At 39.7% G+C, this 14,797-nt stretch overlaps 1 protein-coding gene across 5 annotated transcripts in view; it reads right to left on the reverse strand.

The window, feature by feature from the left end:
- Nucleotides 1–14,797, reverse strand: part of XPOT (exportin for tRNA) — a 296,178-nt gene that overhangs the window by 101,958 nt on the left and 179,423 nt on the right. For all 5 annotated transcript variants that reach the window (XM_029615696.1, XM_029615695.1, XM_029615692.1 and 2 more), the window contains 2 exons: nucleotides 11,331–11,569; nucleotides 855–1,140 (listed from right to left, as the gene is read on the reverse strand). In XM_029615696.1, the coding sequence (XP_029471556.1) occupies nucleotides 855–1,140; nucleotides 11,331–11,569 (525 nt within the window). The remainder of the gene's footprint in view (nucleotides 1–854; nucleotides 1,141–11,330; nucleotides 11,570–14,797) is intronic.

Raw genomic sequence — 14,797 nt, forward strand, 5'->3', positions numbered from 1 at the left:
AATAACACCTTCAAAATAGGGAAAAAAAAATAGAAGATCAGACACCCTTGCATCTTTCTGCTCCAACCTCCCCCAACAGATACAAAAATAGGAAAGGAAAATAATAAGGGTGTCTTCCCTTTAATAAACATTGCTTCCTTCCTTTCTATCTCCCAAAGGAACAGTTTCCTTAAGCATGGGCTCACTCATACTTTTCCATAACTGGAAAGCAATGCCTAAGGATTATTCAGGTTTTCTCTAACCTGTTAATTTGGGGTCAATTTATTTTTTCATTTTTCTACTAGTTTCATAATTTCTGCTTATCCTGCCAAGTTGACAGTCATCGTCACCATGTAGTCCATGCTACCTGTAAATACCACTGACTTTCTAAAGCCTCAAAAAGCAGAACAAATGTTTTAAAAACTTTAAAGAATATAAAGTTCACTGTACAGGCTCAAACAATGGAACCACAATAAAGATCTCTGAATTTGGATTTTAATTTGAAATTAATTGAAAGGCACAGTAAATAAGAGATGTGGATAGGAAAAAGTAGAATAAATCTAAAGTGATATTCCCCTCACAATCATCGCTATTGGGCTCAAAAGTAAAAAAAAAAAAAAAAAAAAAAAAGGTTTCCTTGCAAGACAATACTCAAACATTCAAAATTAGCTTTTTATAAAAAAAACTGGTGTTCCAGCTAGATCACTAGAAATATGACAGATGAGACCATAAATCATAATTCAGAACAATTTTCTGAAAGCCTGCCTCATTTTACAACCAGCTATATGGAGTTCAAAGCTGAAGAACGCACAATTGTGCTTCATGCATTGGCAGTACAATGCTGTTCTCTTTTGAAGTGGTTCTAGCTCACATACCTTGAATTTGGCCGTAATCTGGTTTATTAAAGGAATGAATTCTTGAAGATCTTTGGCTTCACAATCTTTAAGCATGTGTTCAGAGGCAGTGGGAATGAAAGGAAGAACTTCTTCTTCCAGGCAAATTATCATGCGGTGAAGGAAAGTGCGAACACCACTTCTTAGGACTTCCTTCTGCACGGGGCAGCTGAGAGCTGGCAAAAATGTCTGTAAGCAGTCCCGATATATCTCCGAGCAGTCACACTGCTTCACAGTCTGCTTGTTACTGAAAGCTTTGCTGGTACGGCTGTATAATTCAATGAACATTTGAAACATTTAAGATGAAAACATAAAAGGAGCAGTAATCACATCTACTGGGCCTGTTTATGATTTTTGGCTGTTTACTTAATGATAAAATTTTTCATATGCCACTTTGGAATTTTTGACCAGTGTCGTCATGGCTGTCACTAAAATGTAAAAGAAAATTCTTAATTACTTACTCATAAAGAGAAATGCAAATGCATTCCTCTTACAACAAGTCACACTAAACACTGCAAACTGTGAATATTTTTCTGACTGTTCAGGAGGCTGTCGAATGACATTGTGAAGCTAGTTGTAAAATAATGCTTAGATTTGGATCTCAACTGTACCACCATAACTCATTTACCCAACTATAACTGAATAATATTCCAAAAATGCTGTTCTCTGCTTCAGCAGCTTCTACAACAGCTAAAAAAATTCAGATATATATGGTAATGTATTGTTATGAGTGAACAATTCACGGATATCACTTAAAATCAGAGTACCACAAGATACTTTTTTTGTGACTACAAAAATATTTCAAAGACTTAATTTTTTCAATATTTACAATTTTATGCATTGTATTTAAAAGATGATCCCAACAATTCATAATTTTCCCATGATTTGGTGAGAATATAGTGTTCTATTTGTCCCTACACATCTACAGAAGACTAAGATATGATAACAGAGTTTCAGCTTTCATTAAGCTCTATATCTTTCTTTGTTCTGGTTGAATTCTGTTGGTGTTTCAGTATCCTGCTCAGTTAAACTATTTTATTTTTCCCTCTTTTTGTTCAATTTATCATAGTGAATGACCCCCTAAGAAAGGTAAAAAGAACAAGCATCTGCAAACATGCCTAAATGGTGCTCTGAAAGAGACTATCAAAACCAAAAAGATATCTTCTAAAAACTGGAACACAAGGCCCAATGAGAAAAATAGGAAGGCGCATAAGCACTGCCAAATTAGATGTAGCACACTAATAAAGTAGGCCATGAGAGAATATGAGGAGAGATTTGCCATAGATCCAAAAGCTAATAAAAATCTTTTGAAGTACATTAGGGGAAAAAACCTACAAAGGAGTCAGTTGAACTGTTCAATGACCAGAGATAAAAGGGGTGCTCAGGGAAGTTAAGGCCATAGCAGAAAAACTAATAATTCTTCACTTCATTCTTTCAAGAGGATGTTAGGGAGATACCCACACTTGAACCAGTTTTTCTGGGTGATAACTCAGAACAATGAAATCTGTACATACCTGGAAAAGGTGCTACAGCAAATTGATACACTGAATAGTAGCAAATCACTGGGAACAGATGGTATTCACTCCAGAGTTCTAAAGGAACTTAAATATGAAATTGTGGACCTACTACTAGTAATTTGTACACTATCCTTCAAATGTGCCTCTGTACCCAAAGACTGGCAGTAGTAAATTTAATACCAATTTTCAAAAAGGGCTCCAGAGGTGACCCAAGTAACTGTACACTGATAAGTCTGACATTTGTGCCTGGTAAAATGGTGGAACCTATAATTAAGAAAAATATTACTGGTCATATGGATAAATGGGGAAGAATGTCACAACGAGAACTGCTGGTGGGTATAAACCCTGGAGCTGAAGCGGGCTGGACACTGGTGCAGCTAACTAAAAGCATAGCAAGAACTAGACTGGAACAGATCTTCTGCATGGACTGGGCTACTCCTCCTTTGGCTGAATCCTCAGATTCTGATGGCCGGAAAGACTTGAAAGGGGGATGCACTGGAAGGACAGGCAGAAAGACACCCACAAGAAAAAAAAAGGAGTACCAGAAGGGTGCCCACAAAAATACAGGACAGAGAGTGCATCACATGACACAGGTCAGTCAGACAAGAACAGGATACATGAACCAAAACCAAACCAGAGCCTCAACAGATTACAAGAACAAACAGAACTAGAAGGCCACAAAACTAGGGCCAAACAGACAAAGCAGAAGGCAAAATACAAGACTAAAGCAATGGAGGGCCACAACAAGGACCGGACTTGGATCAAAGCTGAGTAACTGAACTCTCCGAGATGCAGGCTTTTAAGCTATTGCAGTGTAGAGAACATAGCCACTTGAAAGACTAAGCAGCAGGGAATATGGTCACTGAGGGCCCCTGTTGGCTAGAGATGAGCCCTGCTCACAGATCCTCAAAGAGCCCATGGATTTAGCAAAGGAAAGTTATGACTTACTAGCATATTAAACTTTTTTGAAGGTGTAAATAAGCATATGGATAAAAGGTAAGAATCGACATACCAATTTTGGATTTTCCAAAGGCATTTGATAATGTCCTTTACAAGAGGAGACTCAAAGCAAAAATGTTATGGGAACGAAGGTGTTTCACTGTAGGTTGGTAATTGGTTAAAAGACAGAAAGAGGAACAAAGAGTAGGACTAAATGTTGGTTTTCTGCAATACAGAAAGATGAAAAGAGGAGCTCCCTATGGATCTGTCCTTGGACTGGTATTATTTAACATTTATTAATGATCTAGAAAAGGGAGCGACAAGTGAACTGATCATATTTGTAGATGAGACAAAACTACTCAAAGTTAAAACAGGCAGACTGTGAGAAACTGCAGAAGGAACTTGTGAAGGTGGGACATGGACATCTAAAATGGCAGATCAAATTTAATGTGGAGACGTGCTAAGTGATGCACATAGCAAAAAAGTATCCAAACTAAAGGTATACAATGCTGGGCTCCACAATAGGTGTTACCACTCAGGAAAACGATGTTGGAATCCATAGTTCAGTGTGCGGCAGTGGTCAAAAAAGTAAACAAGGCTAGAAATTATTTGGATAAGTGTGGGGAATTATGAGCTTTGCCAGCAGGCCATGTCAGGGGTTAACTCTAACTTCCCTTCTCTCTGACCTTTGCACTGAATGCAGCAAAACTAGCTCATCTTAAATCTCTAGCTTATAATTAACCCTCACTGCCTAGGAGAGGATACCTAGCTGCCACGTATTCAGCTGCAGGCAGAAGGCAGACAATGTAAACCGGTGTAATATCTCAATTGAGATGAATGTCTGTATATAAAAATAATAAATAAATAAATAAATGGTATAAGCTTCAGCAGCCAATGAAATGATCTGTACACACCCCCTGAGCCAATGGTCTAATGACACGTCTGTTTGCTATGGCTAGGAGGGCCAATGATATAATGACACGTCTGTATGCTATGGAGAGGGGAGCCAATGATGTGATGGCACATTTGTATGCTATGGATGTATGTACAATAAAAAGGGACCCACGGGAGTGGTCAGCCCTTCTCTTCTCTTCCCTTCTTGCCATGAATCCTGCCTGATGTGTCTTCATTGCCGCAATATCTGGTGACCCCGACGTGATAGCCCCTGCTCACTCGGCTGGAACAGCCTAGGTGGCCACCGCAACAGCAGACTTACTCCCGTAATCGTAAGTAATTTTTCAGCAAGTCTGCTCCCAACAATCGTGAGTATGGGGGGGGAAACTGTCAGCTAAGCAGACGTGTCATGCAAGAAAGCTGCAGAAAATAATAAAGAATCATTATTTCGTCACCAAGGGAGAAATAGCACAAGTCAGACTAGGGGACTTAGAAAAATTGATAGGTGAAATAGCTTGCCATTGCCCATGGTATCCAGAGGCTGGAACTCTGGATGTCCAAGATTGGATTAAGATAGGCAACAGCCTTCATGCACCCCCACGAGCTCCTATAAGGCAATTGTTACTCTGGCAAAAATGCACAGAAGCGATAGAATATCTGGGGACATCACCGTCCCCTACAAAGGCTCCCATGGCTTCCTCTGCGTCCACCTCAGAGGAAAAACCCCAGGAAACTAAAGACACTGAAATCAGAGAAGCTAGCCTCCCTCCACCTTACCCGCAAGCCCTTCCCCCACCAACCACCAGCTCCCTGTACCCCCAGTTGCCATTGCCTGCGACAGTCGATTCTGCATCACAGATTTGTCCAGGTAAATTACCATATCAAACCACCGCTCCCTGTAACGATTTATGTGCTGCGGTCAGCATGGGGTTCCCCCTAGAACAAGTGAATGGAAATCTCACAAGGGAGGAATTATTGAAAGGGATTCAAGCCTCTCCCATTACAGAAAGGACCAAAGAACTAGGTGGGACAGAATATAGTTGGTCCACCCTTCCCTATAGTGTTCTTAGAGAACTCAGCACAAGTATCAAGGAGACAGGGTTTCACTCCTCTTACACCCGAGGGTTGCTAGAGGGATCCCTGACAGCAATTGAATTGAATACCGCCCAGAGTGCCATAAGCAGTAGCAATGCCTCCAGATCTTCAAAGAAATTAGCATATATGACCTTGGGCCAGGCAGCCGCAGTCCTGATATCACAGTGGCGTTACAAACAAAAACAGTATCAACATCAAAGAAATGATCTAATAAGACAGTACAATGACCTATTGCAAACCAGATTAAACCAAGTAATTAAGCAAACAAAGCAAACCTGGAAGGAATGTTTATCTTGGGCTTTGATATTCCTTTACAGAAAGTCTGCATACTTAGAGAGCATTTCCCCACAAAGTGTATGCAGAGCCTTACGTTGTAACTGTACTGAAACTTGGACAGGACACTGTAAACTTAATGTGAAATGTTCCCCTTTGACAAAGTTAAATAGGACCAGATTTAGGATGACTCCATTTCTCTGAACCTTAATTTTTATAGCAATTGCTTACATTGCCAGTGCACAGAATTTGTATTTTTACTGCAGTATTTGTTTTAGGACAGAGTAAGTTAAGATAGAATCTGTTTACAAGAGATCAGCAAATCCTTGCCAGTCATTGTCTCTGGTTGATGTTATTTAGTTATGTTATCACTTGCTGGCACATTTCTTGTATAAGGATTATAGTTTAACTAAGTTAATGTTATACTGTGCTGCCTTTCAGTACCTCTAGACTTGATTCATTGAATGAAGTTCTCTCCCCTCTGTTTGTTTTCTCTTGAGAGACGCTGTTCTGCATTCCTACACTAGTCCTCCCCCCTGACTCTGTCTTTCTGTTGTTAACTCTTAATTGCCATTCATAAGGGGAAGGGAGAACTTTTGAAAAGAAAAAACAGGACTTAGTACTGCAGTTTCTCTCCCTAATTTATGTATCTGTTATATCTCTGATACATTTCTTTAACTGTGCGCTGCAGCTTTCAAGGGGGGGCACGAGACAGATCAGATCTCCTGCTGATCCAAACCTCCTTCTCCCTCAACCTTCAATACTGAACCTTTTCAATACTTTCAAACTTCTTTAATACTGAACAGAGGTTACTGGCAATGACATTTAATAGTAGTAACAGTTGCTTTAGCGTGTAGCAGACAGAGCTGAGCGAACAGCGTGTTTAAGTTCCTATTCTAATAATTAATTGATATTGTATTCTGATGTTCCACATTGAATTTAAGCTCAGAGTATTATTGATTGAATTTATTGTTCCAGGTTGCAATCTATAAAGTAATGATGGTGCCTCCACTAGGAGGCGCTATGCTATTCTACCAGTTGTACTATATTATTATTTTAGTAATTCTGTTGTATACTAGTTTTTATTTTTCAGGTCTACAGTCCTCCTGTCTTAAGGAAACTTCAGTTTTATTTTCTTTTTCTAAATTTTATACAGAATTCTGAACCTTAAAATTTTTACTGACAGGGTTGCTACATCTAAAGCAATCCCTCCCAAGCCTTTTCTTGCACACCCAAATTGATTTTATTAAATTGAATAATAGAATTGATTCTCCAAGGTTAAAAAAGTAAAAATTTCACTTTAATCATTACCTTAATTTTTTGCTGTGTGCCAGATTTTAATATTTTCCAGATTGACAGCCTTCCTGCCATGAGAGATGTGAAGATGAACACTTTGCAGCTTATTTTAACATTTTTCAAACATTTCTCACACACCTTTTTGATTTTTGATCTAAATTTATTTCTGCTACATCTTGATATGACACTTAAGTTGTTTCTTCATTGTTTTAATAATAAAGTGGGAAAACATTATATAAGATTAGTAATAGAAAAGTTATAGCCATGATGAAATCTCCTCATCAATTAATTTGAATTTCAGTTCTTTTCCTATATTAGGTACTCGAAGCCATAAGAAGCACATATCACAATTAGGCCTTGATGAATGAAAAATTGATACACCTTGCTGAAGGATTGACTACGACATTTATGGAACTTACTCCAGCCCTCAAATCCCACAGCTAAAAGTGAATGATACCTTTACATACGTATAGCTGCAGTCATTCTCTCTTTGTAATGTTTTATGAATGCTGATTTAAACATTATTTCTGATAGCCAGTATGTTTGTAATGTTGCTTCTTCTCTTCCTGGAGCATATGTAACCCCTTCCTTAGACGAGAGAACAAGCCCGAACCATTGTACAGCAATGCCCCCAGTATTCACAAGTCACCTCTGCCCCTTCCATGGGCGTGAACCCACGAGGCTTACGTGCCAACGAAATCTGGCAGATGGATGTTACCCAATACCCCCCCCCCTTTTCCCCCTGGAAGTTTTTGCATGTAACCATTGATATTTTCTCACATTTTCTATGGGCCACACCCCAAAAAGGAGAAGCTACCAAATATGTTATTAATCACTGTATAAAAACTTTTTCTATAATGGGATTACCCTCTGTTCTGAAAACTGATAATGGCTCTGCTTACAGCAGCCATTCCTTTGCTGAATTTTTGTCAATAATGGAACATTAAACACGTATTTGGCATTCCCTACAACTCCACAGGACAGGCCATCGTGGAGCGAGCCAATCACACCCTAAAGAATGCCCTTGACAAACACAAATAAAAAGCAGGGATTGCCCCTGGACTTCCCCCTAAGCAGGACTGGCTGAACAAAGTATTGTTCACTTTAAATCATCTAAACATATCAAATTCAAATCAGACCACAGCCATGGATAATCATTATGGGACTAGGGTTAGTCACCCACAACCGTCAGTTTTGTATAGAATGTTACTTAACCCTGTCTGGCATGGTCCCGTTCCCTTGTTAACATGGGGATAAGGATATGCTGCTGTGCTTGCTCCCACAGGTCCACTTTGGGTTCCGAGCTGCTGTGTGAAGCCGTGTAAAGATGGCATAGCATCAAGGTCTACAAAACCCGATCCCAAACTTCTCCCTGAGCCTCCACAGCCCTCAGAAGGACAGAGACCGGACTCCCCGCAAAAAGCAGCACCACATGACCTGGGGACAGATCAAAGCGTTATCCAGCCAATCTACACAACCTTTGGAACAACAAGGACTATGGCAGAACAACATGCACATCACCGATACACAGAACTTATCGCACCTGTTGAATCGAACAGACAGTTGGATCTGCATGCACATGCCGACCCATACCTGCGGAGGACTACTGATGCATGCTGTATCATTTAACCTTACAGTATGGACTAATTATCATTTACAGAGAGGTGTTTTCATTAACTCTCCAGTTAATAATACCATACTACACATTGGTAGTCGTGTTCAAGAGACTGCTGCACTTTGTTAGGAATATGATCCAGGCGATGGTAAGGGGCTTCAGGTGGGAAAATATCCATATTGTAACCGAACCTTTGTATTACAAGAAGCCATGAATAGAACACATTTTAACGCATGCACAGACGGGCCCATAATCACTGAACACTTACATAATTATACCACATATATGTGCAATTGGCAGATTTCAGGATGTGCAGTGGGAGACCCAAACAGGTGCAGAGAGTATAGAGGGGACGAGGGATTTACCCTTTGTAGTTATGTAGCCCAAATGATAATACAAATTAAAAATACCAATGACTAATCTGTTAGGAAACATTTGGATGTTATGCGGGCGTAGAGCATATATGCAAATTCCCCCCAATTGGACAAGCAGATGCACTCTAGGCTACATCCTCCCCTCATACTATGCAGTCAACAGTTTACCTAAAGCAAGACTCCGTAACAAAAGGGAGGCGATCAAGAGTCCCATAGATAATTACAGGGACTTACACATCCTAGCTAACTGGACGACTGCCCTATTTAATCAGACAGTCCATGCATTAAAACTACTCACAACAGAAGTTTCTCAGATTAGAGAGGTAGCATTACAGAACCGCTATGTCTTAGACACCGTTTTAGCTTCAAAGGGTGGTGTTTGTGCATTAATTGGATCTCATTGCTGTGTATACATATCAGATTATAAAGCAAACCTCACACATACCATAGAGCAGATAGAAACCATGGTTGCTGATGCACCACTTTCAGACAAAACATCAACTTCTCCCTGGGACTGGCTATGGTCTTGGCTTCCTGATATTTCTGGTCTCAAAAAGGTGATTCCTATTATAATGATTGTAATTGTCTTAATTATTTGCCCGTGCTGCTGTATTCAATGCATACCCAACCTCATATCCATACTGAAACCTTGCTTTCAGCCTGGATACAAAGATGTCTTGCATGCTGCTTAATAGGGAATCATGAGCCCTGCAGCAGTTGGCACACCACGCTGCACCAACTCTGGGTGATGTGGAGAATCAAGAGCTCTGCGGTAGCTGGTACACCACGCCGACTCAGCTTTTCTCTCCATATCCCCCCTCCCCTATCTCCAGCCCATACGCAAAGCATAGCAGGTTTCAGTAGGGGTCTAAAGCATGGATACAGAGATATTCTTATGCTGCTTAAATAAAAACAGAAAAGGTGAGATGTGGGGAATTATGAGCTTTGCCAGCAGGCCATGTCAGGGGTTAACTCTAACTTCCCTTCTCTCTGACCTTTGCACTGAATGCAGCAAAACTAGCTCATCTTAAATCTCTAGCTTATAATTAACCCTCACTGCCTAGGAGAGGATACCTAGCTGCCACGTATTCAGCTGCAGGCAGAAGGCAGACACATATATGGTATAAGCTTCAGCAGCCAATGAAATGATCTGTACACACCCCTGAGCCAATGGTCTAATGACACGTCTGTTTGCTATGGCTAGGAGGGCCAATAATATAATGACACGTCTGTATGCTATGGAGAGGGGAGCCAATGATGTGATGGCACATTTGTATGCTATGGATGTATGTACAATAAAAAGGGACCCACGGGAGTGGTCAGCCCTTCTTTTCACTTCCCTTCTTGCCATGAATCCTGCCTGATGTGTCTTCATTGCCGCAATAGATAAGAAAGGAGAATAAAACAGAGGGCGTCATAAAGCCTCTGTAAAGATCTATGGTGTGACCACACCTCGAATACTGTGTGCAGTTCTTATCATCCCAGACCAAAAAAAGATATAGAAGAATTTAAAAAGACATAGATAAGGACAACAAGAACAGTTAAGGAGATGGAAGGGCTCCCCCTTTTCAAGAAATCTAAGCCTGGAGAAGAGAAGATTGAGAAAGGATAGGACAGAACAGGGTTAGGCAACTCCAGTGCTGACGTGCCTCAAACAGATTTGTTTGTGCATGTAAATACATCTCATTCATATTCATTATAGATATCCTGAAAACTAAATCTATTTGTGGTATTTCAGGACTGGAGCTACCTAGCCCTGTGATAAGAGATTTAAAAAAAATGAATATGGGTGAACAGGTAAATAGGGAACTATTTATTCTTTCAAATACCACTAGGACTAGGGTACATGCCATGAAACTAACAAGTAGCAGATTTAAAACAAATTGAGAAAGCTTTTCACTCAATGCACAATCCACCTGTGGAATTTGTTTCCCGAAGATATTACATATTAGGGTTTAAAAAGGATTTGGCAAAGTTCCTGGAAGTCATTAACATTATTAACCTGGTGACTGGCAAACCCATTACTTATTCCTGGGAACAATAATAAATTGGATCTACTTTTCAGGAATGGCCATTGACAAAAACAGGATGCTTGATTGAAAGGACCTTTAGTCTGACCCAGCATGGCACATCTTATGTTCTTATCAGCTAGAAAGGTTAAGTTTCCTTTCTGGTCCCCATTACAGACTAAGGAATTGTCTGCTCTCTGTAAGTAATTCCAAGTACAACCCAGAAGTGGTGAGAGTGAGTGAGACCTAGAAGTGCCCCCAAAAAAGATAATTACATTTTAACAATTTCACTGCCACTGAAAAGCACCTATTCAAGGGCCAAACAACCAATTTCCAATTCGTGTATATATAAAACACTCTGTGCTTGATGAACAGGACTAAGTCATCGCTCATTTTTCCTGCCATTCCATACATTTCAAAGAACATTTTAAATAGGTTTGACTCACCTAGCAAAGCCCACTGTGTGGCTGAGACAGTCTGCCAATGCTATCTGTCTGTCTTCATTCTGCTCCATTATTAGTTTTTCTAAGAGAAGTTTAAACTTCTCCATTAATGGAGTCAACAGGTTTCTCATCAGAATCTGTTTCCTTTCAGCTGAGTGTTCACTATTAACAATCAGTACTCCAGCTGTCTCATAAATGAACAACTGATCATCACTGCTCAGTAATGCCTGGAAGCCATTTTCCTGGGGGGGGGGGGGGGGGGGGGGGGGGGGGGGAACGGGACGAAAGAAAATGACCATGGTTTAAAAAAAGGTCAAGAAATAAGAACAGATATCAAAAAGCCAAACAATATAGATTTTATTTTCATGTATATGTATGTAGAGTGACATGTTTGTTTATTCAAACTTAATTACTGCATATATACAATTAAAAAATACATTTCATAAAGCAGATATACAAGCTAAAACATACACAAAGACACTTCACAAAAAAGGTAAACGCGTCTTTCTGCCCATTTATAGCAGAGTAAAAAACAAACCAATCTAGAGTTATTTATTTTGATTATTTGGGTATTTCCCTGTCCCAGAGAGCTCATAATCTAAGTGTATATCTAAGGCAATGGAGAGTGAAGTGACTTGCCCAGTGGGATTTGAAGCCTGGCTTCACTGGTTTGTTGCCCACTACTCTTACCACTAGTCTACTCCACCTTTCAGTCTTGTTCCTTCACTCTAACAGCTATTGTCACCTGACGTCGATACTGTACTCCTCAGCTCTCATAGGTACTACCAACCAATTCAATGAATCCACAAATCCACCACTAATGCTAGATGCCTCCATTAAATATGTCTTTGCTAAGCAATGACCAAATGGAAATAGTGCAGCTCTAACCACATCAGGATTCAGTCAATTAGATAAGATTGCCAAGCAATTTTTTTTTTAATTAGTCAGTATCAAGAAGAGCTGATTTTGGTCCCCCGACACAGACTGTGTTTCACCACTCTGACTAGTTGGGAAGGACAGAAACCCAAACCAATCAATGATAGTGTGAAGACAGTATATCCAAAAAATCGGCATCTCCAAACTCTCAATAGATTATCGATGATTCAAACCCCTTTAAAAAAATTGTGACAACATTTATATGAGGGACCCCATCAAGGCATGTATCAAGGAATCTGAAAATGGGAACTCCAAGTCCTTTATTTTAGTAATTTGATTCTGATACTCCCTTGATTTTAATCTGCGGGCCAATAGTCTCCCAGCCTTATTGCCCCATACAAAATAAGTCTGATTAAATTAAGTTGGCGTGCAATGAGGTCTGCATCCAAAGCATGCAGTTCCTCTCTATGGGACTAAATTTGAAGATAGGCAGAGGACAGGAGGGTACATTTATGAGAGTGTTCAAGCGCAGATATTTTAGCTAATAATGCGGACCTCAATCTAATATTCTCTTTATGCTTGAAAGATGCCTGGGAAATCAAACGGCCTATCAGAACAGCCTTCAAGCACTCCCACATGACCATATGAGACATACCCTGTGTATCATTAATTTGAAGTTATTCCGTAATCGTATTTTGCAAGTTATGGCAGAACAATTCATCCTGAAGTAGGGAATCATTACGCCTCCAGAACCGCCACCCCCTATCTAAATTAGCAAATACAAGAACCATCCAGACTGGGGCATGATCGGACCACATTATAGTCCCAATATCCGTGTCCAATATCCGTCACACTACTAGTGTGGAATGGTACAATAATCTCTTGCTGCAATATGAAAGTACAAAAAATTTGGTGATCAAAAAACTAGTACTATTTTATTGCAGGAAACAAACACAAAAATAGTAAGGAATCCCAATTATACTGAAACTACTCCAATATGACGACAGCTGCTCATTTTATCATCACAGTAGAGCTGTGTTATAGAAACTACAGCTCTGATACATTAAATCTTCAGAAGGAGGGGGGGATATCTTTAAAAATATTTTCCTGTGTATTTTTAGACGCCTTCTGACCTCCTTCAGGGCCCTACTGTGAAGCACAGTCTCTCTGATGCAGCTAAAGCTAATTTACATTAATTGAAGGAAAAAGTATCTCCACACATCTAAGTAAAAGCACTTTAAACAAAGCCAAATTCTGATTTAGCTATGTTGACATTGCTGTTTTAAATAGAGCTATACACAGAAGGCAGGGGTTTCACATTCACAAACTAATACTTGAGAATGAATTTTAAAAAGTTATATATCAAGGAATTCACCAGTACTATAATACTTATTTAACAGACGCTTAGGTTAATTTTGACCTATCATAATAGGCTTCATCTGGAACGCAAGTTTGCTAGATGATATGCCTTATGCTTAATCATCGGTCAATATCATATATCAAATATGAATTTTTTTGAATTTTTTCTTTTGCTTAGTGTAATTCATGAACTTAGCTTAGTGCAGTCGCTGAAGCCATCACAATGCCCGACATGGTTCCATGTTTCGAACTCTCCAAGTTCTTTGTCAAGGGCTAATGTTCAGCGTCTGAGGAGTAAAATAGATATTATCTCGATAGCAGGATAAAAACATTCATAACAAGCCATATCAGTTGAGCCATACTTCAGTCTTAAACAACCAGAGGCTAAGTGCTTACTGTATTTGTAGTCCTTTAGGATTCAGGTAATCCAGATTTCAATGATGGCGAATCGGTGTCATTTCCTGTGTGGGCGCCGGAAATGGGACCGAATATATACACAGTCCCTACCATGACTGCTTGATGACATAATGCACCTTAAGTTAGTGTGTACCATTCAATCGCCAGATTTAATCCGTTAGGGTGCACTGAATTCAATTTATAGATTCAGAATTGCTCTCTGTAATTAAGATAGGTTTTGATATTGCCACCTCTAGAGTTCATATATACCATCTCTATTACTCGCCATTTAATATCCTGGAATGCATGGTGATGTTGTATGCAGTGAGCCACAATCGGAGCTTGTAATTTGAATGTATTTAAACAGCTACCTTGTTCTGTTAATCTGACTTTTATGGTGCGTTTTGTTCTGCCTACATATATAAGTGAACATGGACATTGCAGCATATAGATCACATTTCGCGATGTGCAATCAGAGTATTGATATGCTTTATGAACATTACCCTGAGGGTCAGTCCAATGTGGCCCAATGAGAGCTTGATTGCAAAATGTGCAGTTGCTGCATTTCCAATGGCCTTTGATATCAGTATTAGGCATATGTGAAGTTTCTGACAAATAGGAGCAGACTAATATGTCCTTCAGATTTTTTCCACGATTGTAGGCTATTACTGGTGGATCTTGAAAATTAGCGTGCATCTTTAACACTGGCCAATAATGTAATATTAGCTGGGATATTTGCGTTGAAAGGGTGGAGTAAGGTAATACACATGTTAGCGGGGCATCTGCAGTTTCCTTATTGTCCAATAATAACCACTCTCTTTCTGCATTAAGAGCCCGTT

The sequence above is a fragment of the Rhinatrema bivittatum genome, chromosome 9 (genome assembly GCF_901001135.1).
Source record: "Rhinatrema bivittatum chromosome 9, aRhiBiv1.1, whole genome shotgun sequence".
Taxonomy (NCBI): domain Eukaryota; kingdom Metazoa; phylum Chordata; class Amphibia; order Gymnophiona; family Rhinatrematidae; genus Rhinatrema; species Rhinatrema bivittatum.